At 31.1% G+C, this 15,483-nt stretch overlaps 2 protein-coding genes across 4 annotated transcripts; one reads left to right on the forward strand and one right to left on the reverse strand.

Moving 5' to 3' along the window:
* Positions 1–452: 452 nt before the first annotated feature.
* LOC105150623 (E3 ubiquitin-protein ligase MARCH2) lies at positions 453–10,944 on the forward strand. Of its 2 annotated transcripts, none has more exons than XM_011063828.2 (10): positions 453–1,022; positions 1,327–1,509; positions 1,578–1,817; positions 1,889–2,128; positions 2,279–2,374; positions 2,454–2,728; positions 2,823–2,921; positions 3,016–3,289; positions 3,370–3,614; positions 3,690–10,944. In XM_011063828.2, the coding sequence occupies exons 2-10, from the start codon at positions 1,369–1,371 to the stop codon at positions 3,853–3,855; spliced, it is 1,776 nt and encodes a 591-aa protein (XP_011062130.1). In that variant the 5' UTR covers positions 453–1,022; positions 1,327–1,368; the 3' UTR covers positions 3,856–10,944. The 2 variants fall into 2 exon arrangements, with proteins under 2 accessions (XP_011062130.1, XP_011062129.1); XM_011063827.2 differs by having other exon boundaries at positions 453–837.
* A 180-nt stretch (positions 10,945–11,124) lies between these two features.
* Pp2A-29B (Protein phosphatase PP2A regulatory subunit A) lies at positions 11,125–15,436 on the reverse strand. 2 transcript variants are annotated; one of them, XM_011063831.2, is made up of 10 exons: positions 15,138–15,436; positions 14,511–14,702; positions 13,474–13,693; positions 13,219–13,379; positions 12,989–13,144; positions 12,627–12,898; positions 12,359–12,553; positions 12,046–12,289; positions 11,579–11,822; positions 11,125–11,378 (listed from the first exon to the last, which is right to left on the reverse strand). In XM_011063831.2, exons 1-10 carry the CDS (start codon positions 15,219–15,221, stop codon positions 11,374–11,376), a joined length of 1,773 nt encoding a protein of 590 aa, XP_011062133.1. In that variant the 5' UTR covers positions 15,222–15,436; the 3' UTR covers positions 11,125–11,373. The 2 variants fall into 2 exon arrangements, with proteins under 2 accessions (XP_011062133.1, XP_011062132.1); XM_011063830.2 differs by having other exon boundaries at positions 11,125–11,373; positions 15,138–15,435.
* Between the last annotated feature and the right edge of the window lie 47 nt (positions 15,437–15,483).

Raw genomic sequence — 15,483 nt, forward strand, 5'->3', positions numbered from 1 at the left:
GTTTTAGTCGTGTTATTAATTAATTAATATAATATATAATATTAATTAAAAATAGATTAATTTGAGTTTGGTCCAAGTCATTCTAATTTAATTAGTGATTATAATATTGATAGAATTACATTAAAACAAAATTTCTAGCAACAAATAATCTCTGTATAACTATCATATGATAAACAATTTAAAGAATTAATATTTCTATTCATGTTAACCAAATAATACAAGTATACTTGATAAGTTAATCAGGCTGATTGTAGTTTGGTCTGGTTGCCTCCATTAATCAGTCAAACTCTAAGATAAAAAATGAGGAATGTCGAGAAAGAAAGAAAGAAAGAAAGAAAGAAAGAAAGAAAGAACGAATAAAAAGAGAGAGAGAGAGAGCGAGAGAGAGATAAGGAGGGGGAGAGAGAGAGAGAGAGAGAGAGTGGAGTTGCCATTGGTGAAGTCTGGACAAATCAAGCGACGCGTTGCGTTTGCGTCTCGGTTATTCTGGGAATTGGATGAAATTCTCGAGAATTCGTTGAGGGGATTTCGATGAGCTACAATGAGGGGGAGGTTCTCTCATTGTCCGATGTGACAGTTTCGAAGTTTTTGTCATGACTTTTCGTCCTCGCGAATGATGCTCGGCGGATTACGTTTTCGTTGAAAGTCAATGCGTGGTAATACGCGTGTAATGGCAGCGTTGCATTGCGATGCGCAGAAGAGACAGCTGATTAATGTGATGGTCTGAGAACTCGCGTCCTCGCGTCCTTGCCGTCCTTGGTTCCTACGTACATCTGTACTCACTTTGCACTTGTGAGACCTACATAACGCACGTAGACACGCTGGATCGAGCAAACGGTCAGTCGACAAGCTAAAAGGACGATTCCTTTTTTACTCAGTGGTGTTATTTTCCCTGAAAAGTGTGTGTCATTGTTTAAAGTACATTGTCTCGTCCGGGACAAGTCTAGATTACGATATCTGGGAATCGATATCGCTTTCGCTCGAATTTGTCCCGCGGAGGACAGATATTTTGCTTAATTAACGTATGTATTGCACACACGAATGGTATAATTGATGTGATTGACTTAATTAAAGTGAATTATTCCGTGCATGACTAATTTGCTTTATTTGCCAAGTTGCACAGATGTTATGTATTCCTCATTTCATTTTCCAAATGTTAATTAAAATCGTTCCCTAATGATTCTTTGAGGTGAATTTAAAAAGATCTCTACTTTACACAAATTGTGTAATTTCTAAAAATATTGGGAAGTTTTATTTGTCATTTGCATATTAATTGGAATGTCTGGTCAGAACAATACCTGATAAATTATTTGCATTTCAATACAGTTTTCTAGAGGGCTGCACTGAAGCAGTCTGTATCTACCGATCATGGAACAGGTGATCGCATTGAGTACACAAAATCCATTATCATTACTGGTTAAATTTGGTATGATGGCCTGGAACAACAGCTGTGGAAACGATAACTGTTCTGGCCATGGGGAATGCCATAATGGGACCTGTCTATGCGAGGTATTACTATTATTGGCTATTATCAAATTATTCTGAGATAATAACATTTTTTAATTATTTCATTTCAGATTCAGTTTGACGGACCAGAATGCCATATTCCAAATCTGAGTTATTACATTGCATTTGCATCGATTTTTTTCTTACTGGCTTTCATCTGTTTGATACAACTTGTCATGTGCATCATTGCTGAATGGCAAAGAATGAAGGCACCGTCATTTCTGAGAGCATGCAGAGTCACCACTCAAAAAGTGTTGTACTTTGTAGTTTTTCTTGCATCAATCATACGAGGAGCATATTTTACCTCACCTGTATGTAAACAAGTATTTTGTTTGAAAATATTTTTCATTTATTTTAATTACATGCTCTCAATTTTTTATAGACTGCTTTCAAGGAAGGTTGGTCTAGGAGTTTGCTATCAGCATATTATCCATTGCTCTTGAGTGGATCTTCGTTGCTTGTTTGTTTCTGGGCTGAAGTGTTTCATCTAAGAGATATTCGTTGGGACAAACCTCAATTTTTGTCAAAATCTTTTCTGGCCTTTGTTGTGTTCAATATATTAACATATTCCCTCTTATTTGCGGAATTCATCACGGCTCGGACTTATTCACAAGTAGATCGAGTATGTATCAGAAAAATGAAAAATATATAAATGTAACAGTAATATAATATATGTGTATTAATATTTACTACATTTTACTAATTTGCATGTGTGTGTTAGTGTATATATATATATATATATATATAATAAAATTCTTTTGCTTTTTTCTAGAGCTTTTATACACATGTATTCAACGGCTGTTACGCAGTGCTTCTGTTCATTGTAGTGGTTTTCTTCTTGATATATGGAGTGGAAGTGTTTTTCAAAGTACGCTACTTTTAAATTATGATACTCTTATTATAGCACATTTGCATTGTAGAGTTATCTCATGATATTTTTTTATTAGGTTCGTGGTGGATTCTTGAATGAATGTCAAGTTGCTTCTATTGCAACAAATAAACGTGTAGCTGATACAACAAAGGTCCACACTGAGGATCAAGTAACAGCAAAGTTATTTGATCCAGGTCCATCTACATCCACAGCAGAGCCTGTGCATATGCAACAAGTGAATACGTCTCAATTACATCAGTCAAGATTTGGATTACTCTCTCAAGCATTTATGTTGTTTATAGTAGTTGGTTTTCTGTTCAGTGAAACTCTCAGTGAGTTTTGGAAAACAAAGTAAGGAAATAAAAGAACAAATATAAGTTACATAGCGAATTACAATATTTACAATTCAGAATTTTTGAATTTGTTCTAAATATTCTTATTCTAGGGTACCGTTGTATAGCAGGAATTGGCATGATATTGTATTTCGTGTTATTGAAGTTGGTGTAGCACTGTGGTTCCCTTGTGTTCTATGGAATTGTATGAGGTATGCATTCATACGTTTTATGTATTCTACATGAAAACATATGTATCCTATAAAATTTATTTTATAATATACTCTTCTACCATTTTCGTTTCAGTCCAGAGCAATTGTGGATTTTAAATCCAAAGCGCATATTAAAGAAACTAGATTTGGACCAAGGAAAATATATAAAAGAAATCGAATTACAAGAAAAAGGCGCATCTCAAGACACCGCATTTCTTTCTGCAGATGCAGCATCAATTAATAGCAAAGATTGTTGGATTTGTTACGATAATGAGAGACAGGATGCTGGTCCATTGATACAACCATGCCAATGTAGAGGTGATGTAAGCGCTGTACATCATGATTGTTTGCGTCGTTGGCTCGTTGAGGTAAAATAGTTACAATTTCTCATATATTGTTTGTTTTCAATACAACGAACTTTCTCAGTTATGATTCTTTCTTCTTTCAGAGCTCTGTAAATGCGGACAGTCTCGTTTGTAAAGTTTGTAACACGAAATATAATGTTGAACATGCCAGTCGATTGGACTGGCAAAACAGTTTGACTCCACGCCATTGTCTGCAAACTATCGCCATTGTTACTACGATGTGTGCATCTTCTGCTGCTGCCTGGACAGTTATTCAACTTGTAGAAGGGCCCATTATCAGAATGCTTGCAGCTGGAAGTGCACTGTTAATTATATACGTCTGCATAAGGTGAGTAAATGTTGATTTTTGTGAAAGTTAAATATTAATACATTCAATCTATACAATTGAAATTATTTGTTCTAGATTCTTGAGCGTGAATACCGTTGTAGCGTATCAACGAGCCAAAATCTCATCGTTAAATATTGTTAACAGTGATAGTGAGAGTAATGTAACTACAATTGCACAAGTAACTACAATTAGTCATACAATTTCGGTGGACGTAACGAAATCGGATATGGCTATGATATAATCTATTACTTGCCATCAGCCATTGCATAATGCTGAGTTCACACTGAGCCCATGCTATGTACGCTACATATGGTATGTATATTATGTATGCTATGTTCGCTACACTGATCATATCGAAAATTATGTTTTGGATGAACATTTTTATTGATGATAAATTTAATCAGAAAAATTGAAATTCAATAAACAAAGGCCCAAGTTGAGCTTATAAAAGATATATAAATATATTCTAATAACTTTGAAAGTTATCTATATATTAATCGGTATAAATTTCAACTTAACTCTTCATCAGCTGCATTAAAACAATATAAAATCATCAATTTTCTAAGAGTTACATCAAAAGTTACAAGAAATCTATAATTAACCGATGTTGATAATCGATGTGTGTGTATCTTGTTTAATTATCCAATCTGACTTCTTACTACTTCTGTAGACATTATTCATGCTTGAATAGTCGTTAGGTATTAAAATAGACTCAACCCCAGATTTAAATCAAATTCTTTTATTAATAAATCGACCTGATTTATTTTTTGGTCAATATTAAGAAATCTGTAGTATAAATCGTTGTATATTTACTTATTTCTATTAAATCTAGATTAAATCTAGATTTAATCAATTTTAAAAACTAATTAATTTACTATTCCTAATACACTAATTTTAAAAATAGTGTATATATTCAAACAATAAAAAGGTTAAAAAGGGGCTCGTAAACCGGTTAATTAAGATGTATATTTACTTTTAATATGGAATAATTTTAATATTAAAATACAAAAAATATATACAGATTAAAAAAGATTACAAAAACATACATCTTCGTTAATTCATTATATTTAACTATTTTTCACAAATAAGATTATCGGTTACATTTCGTTCTCGTATCTCGAAGCGCTAGCAAAGGAAGTTTAGAAAGAATCGGATACTTAGACACACAAGCCTTTTATTTTAATTTTAATTTTCTCAAAAATTAACGTAATGAAACTGTAATCAAACTTTTTTCTTATGTCGATGTAGCTTTACTTATATTGAGTTTCCATCTAATTTCTTGACTGATTCTACGACCTATTCTGTATTTTAAAATTTGACTCAGTCCACGTCTACATGACAACGATTCATGGACTTTCATTTACATTCTGCCTTAACGAACATAAGGAGAAAATTATCGTCTATAAAATGGTGATTTGTGTTCAGTATCTTAATATTATTTTGATTCGCGTTTATATGAATTAACTCTTTATGATGGCTGAAGATCGCTAAGTAAGTCAAAATATCCCATCTTTTTTTCTATTTGAATATTAAAAGATTTAATAAATATACATCTTAATTTTGCTCATTTACTTTTCTTCACAAGCTTTTTTTCACCTTTTTATTATAATTTTACTCATTAAATAATTAATAATGGATTTTTTAAAATCAATTTTATTAGTTATTCATTAATAAAATTAGTTAGAATTTCAATAGTAAATTAATCAGTTTAAAATAAAATAATTTACTCCAATTTTTAATGAAAGAATTAGTTTTATTTCAAACATTAAATTGTCAATTGTAATTTAGTCATATTAATCAATATCGAGCACATATAAGTTAAATAAAATTATAATAATTACATATGAAAAACAGTGTAATAATTGCTATTATCAACTAACTTGACAATTAAATTATGACAATTAACTTGTCAATTTAAAATTATTATTATTATATTCTTTTATTTCACAAATAAATAATATCAAGTAATATTAGGATCTAAGGTTGCCATTTCCTCTTTTGTAACTAATAGGTTTCATATCGTTATCTAATGCATTATCTTTCTTACTTAGAATCTTTCTTCTTTGTTGATAATCATATAGAAATAATAAAGTCAAATCCAATGAATTCACAATTCTTAATTCTATTAATTTATATGATGACAAATTCAATGTCAAATGAAATAAAAATGTAATGAAAGATGAAAAATAAAGACAGAAGGAAGATTCTAAGTAAGAAAAAAAATATATTAGATAACGATATAGAACTTATTAGTTAATTTTTAGAGGAGGAGATAACAACCTTCCTAATATTATTTGATATTAATTATAGATTTCTTATAACTTGATGTAATTTATAATTAGCAATTTTATATTCTATATCAAGATTCTATACTAAGACTGTTGAAGGAATTTTATATTGACTATTGATTTTTTTGTAGGACTTAACAAGATTCGATATCGACCGAGAGTTTGATTATTGAGATTTTATATACGACGGACTTTGCAATAAGATTTATTTTTGATCTTACTGTGCATGCCCGTACGTGGTAATGTTTTAAAAAAAAAATCGAGAATCAAACACTCATCGTCGCGAACATAGCGTATGTATGTGCAGTCGTTTACTAAAAGATTGCATCATTTTTTTTCGATTGTTTTTTGAAATGTAGCCTGTTCATCGAGCGATTGATTCTTATTTACGAATTTAACCATTTACGTTCAACCGCTCTACAAGCAAGGAGGAGGTCGAAAAAAAAGTGTTGTAATCTTTTAATAAACGACTGTACATCATCGTACGCAATTTCGATATGGCCAGTCACATTAACTATTAGAGCTCGGACAGAGACAAGTGACTCTGATGCGATAAATATAAGCGGCGACCTATTCACACACATGCTTCATGCTTGTGTGCGAATAAGTCGATGCTTGTTTATCGGTCCACAAAGTCACTTGTCCATCTGAGCCCTTTGGACTGTGTTCTAAAGGGCTTAGTACCAAACCACTACCAAAAATTTATAGTTTACATTACCTGCATTAAAATTTTCAGTTTTGGCAGTAAATCTTGGAACATAGCCAAAGAAAGCTATTTTTTGAAAATGTAGTGAACATAACGTATGTAATGTACGATGTGGCTTCAGCCATAAAACTCGTTCGCACGATATGATCATTTGCCGTATCAATTTTTTTTTTGCCGTGCTGTACAGTGGCAATACATTTTATATATGCGATTTGGTAAAACAAATTGGTCATCAGTGACACATATATTGTAATGGACGCGTTCAGACAATACGGTTTTTCTACCAAATACCGATTCGACTTTTTTACTGTAGAATGCAACACCCCAGTCAGCTGTTTAACGAAACATTTTAGCTAATCCGCGATGTACAATTTTGTACTTGTCTACAGAGAATGGAAGTGTAATAATTATAACGTTATTTTTTATAATAACGATTTGATAATAATATTGCCATTTTTTTATAACTAATGATAACTAACTAAGGTTGCGCTAAAGTTGGGAAAGGGGCGATAAATATTAAGGTTGCGCTAAAGTTACTTTATATTTTCCCACTTCTGTCTAATCCTCCCCTTAAATTATGCAGACTTCTACTTTCTTATTTTAAATAATTTAAATCCATCAACCTTTCTGCATAAAAACGCGCTTGTTATTGTTCACAACGCACAAACGCCTACTTATCTTTCTGCCACTTAGAATACTCTTTTTAGGGCGCGGTCCAATTTATACTCATAATAGTAATTGTATTATACTGTGCACCTTGGTCCATGTTACATTATCTCAACATTTTTGGAAAATATGGCTTTAAACGAGCATCAGTATTCAAACTCGCTTTTGTGCATTCTTTTGAAAGATCTGACCGTATTGATTTCTAAAGGCTTGTTCCTAGAGGTAGGTGCCATTGTTTCGGGTGTCACTTCGATTATATTTTTGAAAAGCGTAGTGAATGTGCATTTGCATTTCTCAATTCATAGTTCCTTCATTCGTGTGGACGCACGTCCGTGTGGTGTCGAAGTCGTGGGCGTCCAGTGTCTGAAGGGGCGCTTTGCTTTTCGTTTCGATTGCATTATCCTTTTGTCATGTCTGTCCGGTTCAAGGTGGCCGGTGCATTGCATTTATATTATATGAATTATTATTAATTTATTAATTTCGAAGACCAGTGGCCCAGTATCAGTCTGTTAGGCTGCAGGGCCAATAAAACAAGAAATCATGCTCACAACGCTTATGAGCATTATTTGTCTTTGTTTAACATTTGACAAGGATGAAATGATTTTTAAGCGTTGTGAGCGTGAATCAGACCGTGGACTTAAAATATTTTAAAACTGACTGATTTATGACCAGATCCTAGTCGACATTGCGAGTGCTTTTTAAAAAGAAGAAGTAGAAGAGAAAATTACTTTGAAAAGTAGCTTGTCATTATTATTTACTGAAAAAAAGTAATTTGTTGTAAACTGACGCGTTACTTCATTCAAGTAACGAGTAAAAATAATTCAAATAACTTAGTTTTTTCAGTAATAAGTAACTTTTCCAACTCTGGTATTATCGTTACTGTCATGAAAATTCATAAATTCATCATTCTATATCGTTATTATAACAAAGTAACGATAAAAAACGACATTACAAATAATTCCATTTTCTTCTTATAGACTATTACGCGATAAAAAATAAATATAGAATTTTCAATGAGTTTAATAGAAGAAAGGTCTGCGAGGTGAGAAGGGATGAAATGTTGGACATTTATAAAGATAAAAATATAACGAAATCTGCACGGAGATATAGATATTGACATTCGGAAATAATTTTAATTTATCTCTTCTCAGTTGACACATAAGTGTTCGATACAATCCCAAACTAAATCTCTAACTCACAATTGTATGTATCCAATATTTTCTATTAATTGTTTTATATCGAGAGTATAAATAAGAAATATATTCACATCCATTTACGAAAAAGTTGATAGAATAGTGGAAGAAAACTTGATTGTATGGGAGAATGGACGTATGATAAGATTACCGTATGTCTGAACGTGGCATCAAACTCTGACTGATTTGCACTTGATTCGGTGAAATTATCGATATAGTCAAAAATTGTATCGTGTGTAAACGAATTCTAACAAATACAAGTATCTTTTTACTTGAAATAAAAGATTTAAGATAGAAAAAAATAGAATAACGCGGATATGTACGCTTTTCAAGCGTATGTAACAAATGTAATGTACAAAACAACGATGGTGGAGATACAGTACGTTTCTACTCTCAAGGAAAGGATCAGAAATAGATTTCTGATTTCATTGAAACTTGACAGGAATTTATGGAGTGTGTGTTTCTCTGAATATAATTATATCCCTATTTTTGGAAGTAGATAGTTACCATTTCCGAAATATTTCAATATTAAATTTAATTCATTAGAGTTTATACTTGAATTCAGGGTCCTAAAAAAACATTCGTGTTTTATTTGTTTTCCACAAAACTTCCAGCCTAAGATTTCATTGAAATCGATATGGACAGCTTCTGAACCTTTCTTATCAGAATTTTTATATGCTTATAAAATAACAAAGTTACTTTATAGAGCGTGAAAGAAGAAACTGAGAAGAGATATACTGTATTTACATTTTCACGATAGGTTTAGAACAGTTGCCAAACTTCCATATTTTACTTCTGATTATTTCATTGTATGACACTCATGTATTCATGTTTTCATGATTTATATCGTATGTAACATACATATAATTTATATATTTACATAACAAAACGAACGAGGTATGTTGAAACTTCAGTTACTTTATTCTATTGAAAATATTGCATTAATAATACATTGTATTTCTATTCATATGTAAACGGTAAAAATTTGAATATCTCAAGTATTTCAAAATTGCTGTGAGAAAAGCAATTACAAAAAATATATCAATAATGTAAGCTATTTAAAAAGATAATATAATTTTTTTAAACATAGATATAATTTCAATTTGGTGCAATTTACCATTAGTATTTATAATTACGTTAATTTAATAATTTGCTAGCAAGTATATTGAATATTTAAAAGGAATGTTATATAAAAATATAACATAGTTACATATGTATAGACTATTAAGATATGTAGAAGACAGATTCCTCAATAACTATACTAATAAGAAAAAGATTGTGTGGTATATTGTATTCTTCATAAATTGCTTTAATAATTGCTAGTTTTTCATTATTTTCGATATCAAAAAGCGTAGTAGATTAAGTAAATCTTTATCTGTATCATCTCGATAATAATTCATGAAAAAAGAAATTCATTATAGATTGTATTAATCATGTATTAAGATATTATGATTAAGAAAACTAGTTAAAATGCAATAGCTACGGTAATATTGTATAAATCATCGTGAACAATTACATTAATAATTTGACTGTTAAAAGTACATAGAGATTACGAATATCTTTTTATAAAGTGCTAAAATTTATATTATTTCTGGAAATAATCGTGTGTGTGTGTGTGTGTGTATATGTATGTATGTATATATATATATATATATATATATATATGTGTATATATATATATATATATATATATCATAATTTATATATGTATATAAAAAGTTTTGAGTGTCATAAGGATTATTTCCTTTATGATGTTTTGTATAAAAAAAATAATATACATTACGTATTATGCAATAATGCGTTATATTTAATATAATTCGGAAATTATCATGTATATGATAGTGTTTCTTTAATGCTTTAATCTTAATAATTATTCAATTGTAGAAAGTAATGCATTAGTAATTCAATAACGATTAAAGATTCCACACATATTAGATTTTAGTGAACAAGAATTGATCTTAATTGTATTTGACAGTAAATTGTATCGTAAAATGAAATTTTTAAAAGCTCAAAAAGTATAAAATAAACATAATATCATGTTACACCTACATCTTAATAAAATTAAAACAGGAAACTGTATAACAATAGTATGCTTATTTAATAATAAATAAACTAGTAAAATTTATGTTAATATATATGTTATAACACATATTAAAATTTACTTATTGCAACTTTGGTTAAAAATTATTCAGTTATTATTTTTATATAATAAAAGTATTTTAATTCCATGGAAATGATAAGATTTTCTTAATTTAACAAATAAATAATTGATTTTAGTTTCTTATTATGTGAATAAACCCTAGAAATGCTTATGCTAGGTAATAAATGTCTTCATAATATCAATGTTTATGAGTATTAAGTTTTACAAATATATATCGAAAACGTATTAAACAACAATAGTAATAAGCTGTGATAATATGTAATATAAGATGTTCATATATTAATGGCTACATAATAAAATAAATTATAACACAAAATTGAGTCTTGTTTCTTTGAACACATAACGCATTAAATAATTAAAATATGTATTAATTATTAGAAATCTTGGAAAAGCGGACATGTAACTGGGTATTTTATTTGTAGGAATGATTCATAGATATTTTTTTATTATAGTTATATTTTTTAAGACAATTACTTAAATATATATGAGAAATACATGTTACCAATTAAATCGAATATTGTACTCGTTACTGTAATTATAGATATACAAATACAACAACTTAAAATACGGTTTTATTATAATCTACTAATTATAGAATTTGTATCTCCTCGTCAAAGTTTGCTTTGACTGTGCATAATATTACCTGTTACCATGTTGGTAAGTGAAATATTGTTGCATTTTCTCTTCTTCGAATTTAAGTTGAATATTATTGGATAAGTGATAAATGCAATGTGTGTTGTTCAACCTACGCTGAAACATTACCATAATATATTAAGGCTAAATATAATTAGAAAAAATCCAAAAAAATCGGATATTCTAAAATAAATTTCTATTGAATTTTTATAACGAGCAAGTTAGAAGTATGTATTCAGACATCGATTTACATATTCATTACATCTTAATAAAAAACATAAAATATTTTTCTATAATATAATTAGCGATACGGTTACCTGCAATTCCAGCAATTGCTTCTGAAGCAAAGTATTTCACATCTACGTCGCTGTCAGTATTGAGTTTATCGAGGATAGGTTTGACTTGTGTTTGAACTGCTGAGGGTTCGAGGAAAGGTCCAATTCGCTGTAGAGTCTTAGCAACATTAAATCTTACATTTGCAACATTATCAGTAGCCATTGTTAATACAGTTGGGAGCATCACCTTTGTCGTTATTTCTGGACCACATACCTCAGCCAAAACCTATTACAAAAATTAAATAGATTCATATACAGGGTTGGCCATATTCGACGGAAAGATGTTTTTTTTTCAATCATGGGAAAGAGATGTTAGATCGAGTAACGACGTTTCCCATGATTGAAAAAAAAAACATCTTTCCGTCGAATATGGCCAATCCTGTATTAGAATAAATACTATTATTATTATTGCCGTTTTAAAGTCACAGCATAATGATACAGAAACTTACATTGATGCAGAATAAGCATGTCATTCTATGAAGATAATTCTGATCTCTGGACATAGCCAAGACTTTAGGTATCACTGTATTCTGTGCCCAATCGGGTCCAAATTTCTCTACAAGTTTCTTCAGATTTAACGTAGCTGCTTCCCGAATTGCATAAACATGATCCACCAACCAAGTCATGCACAGAGAATTTAATTTTTCATCAAAGAATTCTACACCAAGTTGTCCGGCTAACAATGGCATATACCTGAAATTTAAACTCATGAGCACAAATGCATTTTTTTCAACTCAATATAAATAAAGACAATATAGTTACTCGATAATAGCTAGTCGCACACGCCATTTAGAATCTTCGGCTAATTCCACGATGGCAGGAAGGAGAGATTGCGAGAGCTGTTGTATGCCAATAACTTCGTTAACACATTCTAGATTACTAATGATATTGAGTCGTACTTCGGGACATTCATCTCTGAGTTGGGATAGGAATAGCGGTAATAGATGTTCGATTGTGCTGCAAAAATATTAAATGATTATCAATTGATTATTATGTTTTACAATATTGTATTAAAATTATTTGTTCTTACTTGTGCTTGCCGAGTATGGGACTTAATCCCATAATTACGCTTGCCAAAGCTGATTTTACATGTTGGTTAGGATCTGCTACAAGTTCTTTAACAATGGGCAATATATTTGTCATTATTATAAATTCCTGATTAACTTGATCAATATTCTGACAAAAATCGCGAACTTTATCAGCAGCTGCTGCTCGCACTTCTGCTTCGATATCTTTCAATAATACTTGAAATGCTGGCACAAGATCTGTTTTCGTTATTTCGGGACCAACAGCCTTTTGGAGCTACAGAAAGAAATTTAGATAGCATCTTTAATACAATGAAATTTTCTCAAAATAGATTACACTTAAATCTTAATAAATAATGATACATACATCTGTAAATTTATCTGCCACCATATAACGAACGCGCCATGATTGATCACTAGCGCACTGTCGAAGCGTAGGCATAACTAATTGTTCAACGTCCTCTTGTTGTAATAATGCTGCAATACTGACACAAGCCTCAACAGCTAAAAGACGAACTGAATCCTGTAAAATTATGAATTATTGTGTATAATAATTTGACTAATAGATAGATTTATAAAGTTTTGATATATACTTACTTGTTCGTCCTGAGCAAGTATGACAAACATGGGTATTAAATCAGATTTGAGGTACTCAATTTCCACAACTTTTGCAAATTCACCTAATTTGGAAGCAGCTGATCGTCGCGCCATGGGAGTATCGTCTTGGCACAAGCTGCGAAAGTGATTTCGCAATTCCGCTGTAACATTCAAGTTTGCAAAATGTTAGGATATTATTTTATGTTAAAATATTTAAAAGGTATCTCAAAAAGTACAAGATTATTATATAATAACCTTTAATGACTGGGCTCACTCTCGGATAACAAACGCTGAACAAGCCACATGCCGATGTTCTTGACGTGAACCAATCCCCTGAAGCCAAGCGTTGTACCAAAGGAACAAAATGTTCCTCTAAATCTGCAGGACTGTGCTGACTTGCGATATTTCTTAAAGATTCCACAGCTTTGTCACGGACCACAGTTTCTTCCACAGTAGCCAAAGATTCCAGCGGTGGCTGTATCAGAAATTTACAATACTTATTTCTTCAATAGAACAAAAATATTGAAAACTGATCTCAGATATTCATAGAGCTTATATTTAAGATGGTTTTAAGTACTCTAGGATGGCATGTTCAAAGTGAAATTTTGTAAAAAGATGTCCTAAGAATTCTCGATTTTCCAGTTATTTTTGTTCAAAATTCCAGATAAGATTAGAGATTTTTTAATGCAATTTTGGAATGCAAACAACGTAAATAAACCAATGAAAATGAGCAGAAAACAAGATTTTTCTATGAGACTACATCTATTATTTTCTACAATTGGAGCGAAACCTAGGATAGTATAGCTCACTATACAAAATGGTATCAACTATTCTATTCTGCTTGTATTATTCTGCAAATATTATTTTCTACTATCATCTTAATTTTTTAAATAAAAACTCACAAGAATGTATATGAATGTATGCAAACGTGTATACCATACTTTTATTCAATCATAAGAAAGAATTTTATGAATTGATCAATCAAAGAATACTTCATTTGTAATGAGTGAATATTCTAAAGAAATTATATTTTCAGAAAAAAACATAATTTAAATTTAAACGTAAAATTCCAGAAAAAATTCCATGAAAATCCATGATTTTCAAGGATAAAAAAGAAAAATTTCAGATTTTCTGAAATTCTTCTAGTTAGTAAACACACCGATGTGATTTCACATGAAAGACTTGACTTATAATCGGTGATCTTAATTACTTAAAGTATTCTTAAAACAAGATTGAATTATAAATAGTGCTCTTAAACTTCTGTAATTATCTAAAATGGATTTGTCATGTACCAATAGACAATGCACGAATTCTGGTCCACCAACAAGAGGAGTAAACGTGCCGAGCTGTTCGGCTAATGCAAGGAGAACTTCATCCTCGTCGTAGATTGTCTCCGTTAAAAACGGTATTAGCTCGCTCCGTGTTCGTTCGACACCTAGCGCCAACGCAATGGTTGACAACTTCTTGATGGAATTCAGACGTAACTATAATGAAAAAAAAATAATAATAATGTTTGTAATGCACATCAACAATGATAAAAGCAGCAATAAAAGTTATTGCTTTATATTAAATATGTGAAATTTTAGCTTCAACTGGATTTCTGTTTCCCACAATAAAGTTCTAACACTTATACTAGATTTATACTAGATCTGTTCTTTTTCGAAGAAATATAATTTGTTTCGTTTCAAATTATTGCAACAGTGTAAACCAGTTTAAAACATTCTTCGGAAAAAAAACAGACCTATTATCACGTGTAATATTATCTTCGAGATCATGCGTTCTACAAAATTTAAAAATCAGCCTCTGTTGTGTAAAGTATCGTATTCTCTTTAGCAATCGGATACTTAATAGCGAAAGACAGAGAACTTGTAGAAGGAAATGCAAAACTCATTCGCCGCAATTATTGCCAAGGCGATCACCTGGACGTCCTCATTTTTTAACTCGTCGATCAGAACCGCGATGGGATACAGGCTGTCGTCCGTGTTGGAGTCACTCGCTGCCATTTTGCTGCCGAATCACACTTCGATTTCGATAATGCTCGTCGAGATTCTTCGTGCCGCGTTCGATGCGTTTACGTTGATCCTTGCGTGTTTCGGGAATACAAATCGGACAATGTTATCGGACAGTCGGACACGCGTGTAATTACAACATAATTGCGAGACGCCGTCAGTAATTTAGAAGCTCACTCGAAATCCACCTCGCGATTCGCCATTCGCGACCCCATGCGACATTGTGAATCACTTACGACAGTGATGACTCGCACCG

The sequence above is a fragment of the Acromyrmex echinatior genome, chromosome 19 (assembly GCF_024713525.1).
Source record: "Acromyrmex echinatior isolate Ae372 chromosome 19, ASM2471352v2, whole genome shotgun sequence".
Lineage (NCBI taxonomy): Eukaryota > Metazoa > Arthropoda > Insecta > Hymenoptera > Formicidae > Acromyrmex > Acromyrmex echinatior.

Coding starts and splice junctions, on each gene's coding strand:
- LOC105150623 (XM_011063828.2), top strand. CDS start 1,369: ATGGAACAGGTGATCGCATTGAGTACACAAAATCCATTATCATTACTG. Junction 1,510..1,577: donor ATGGGACCTGTCTATGCGAG/GTATTACTATTA, acceptor ATTTCATTTCAG/ATTCAGTTTGACGGACCAGA. Junction 2,129..2,278: donor CTTATTCACAAGTAGATCGA/GTATGTATCAGA, acceptor GCTTTTTTCTAG/AGCTTTTATACACATGTATT.
- Pp2A-29B (XM_011063831.2), bottom strand. CDS start 15,221: ATGGCAGCGAGTGACTCCAACACGGACGACAGCCTGTATCCCATCGCG. Junction 14,703..15,137: donor TAAAAAATGAGGACGTCCAG/GTGATCGCCTTG, acceptor TTTTCATTATAG/TTACGTCTGAATTCCATCAA. Junction 11,823..12,045: donor CATGCTTATTCTGCATCAAT/GTAAGTTTCTGT, acceptor TTTTTGTAATAG/GTTTTGGCTGAGGTATGTGG.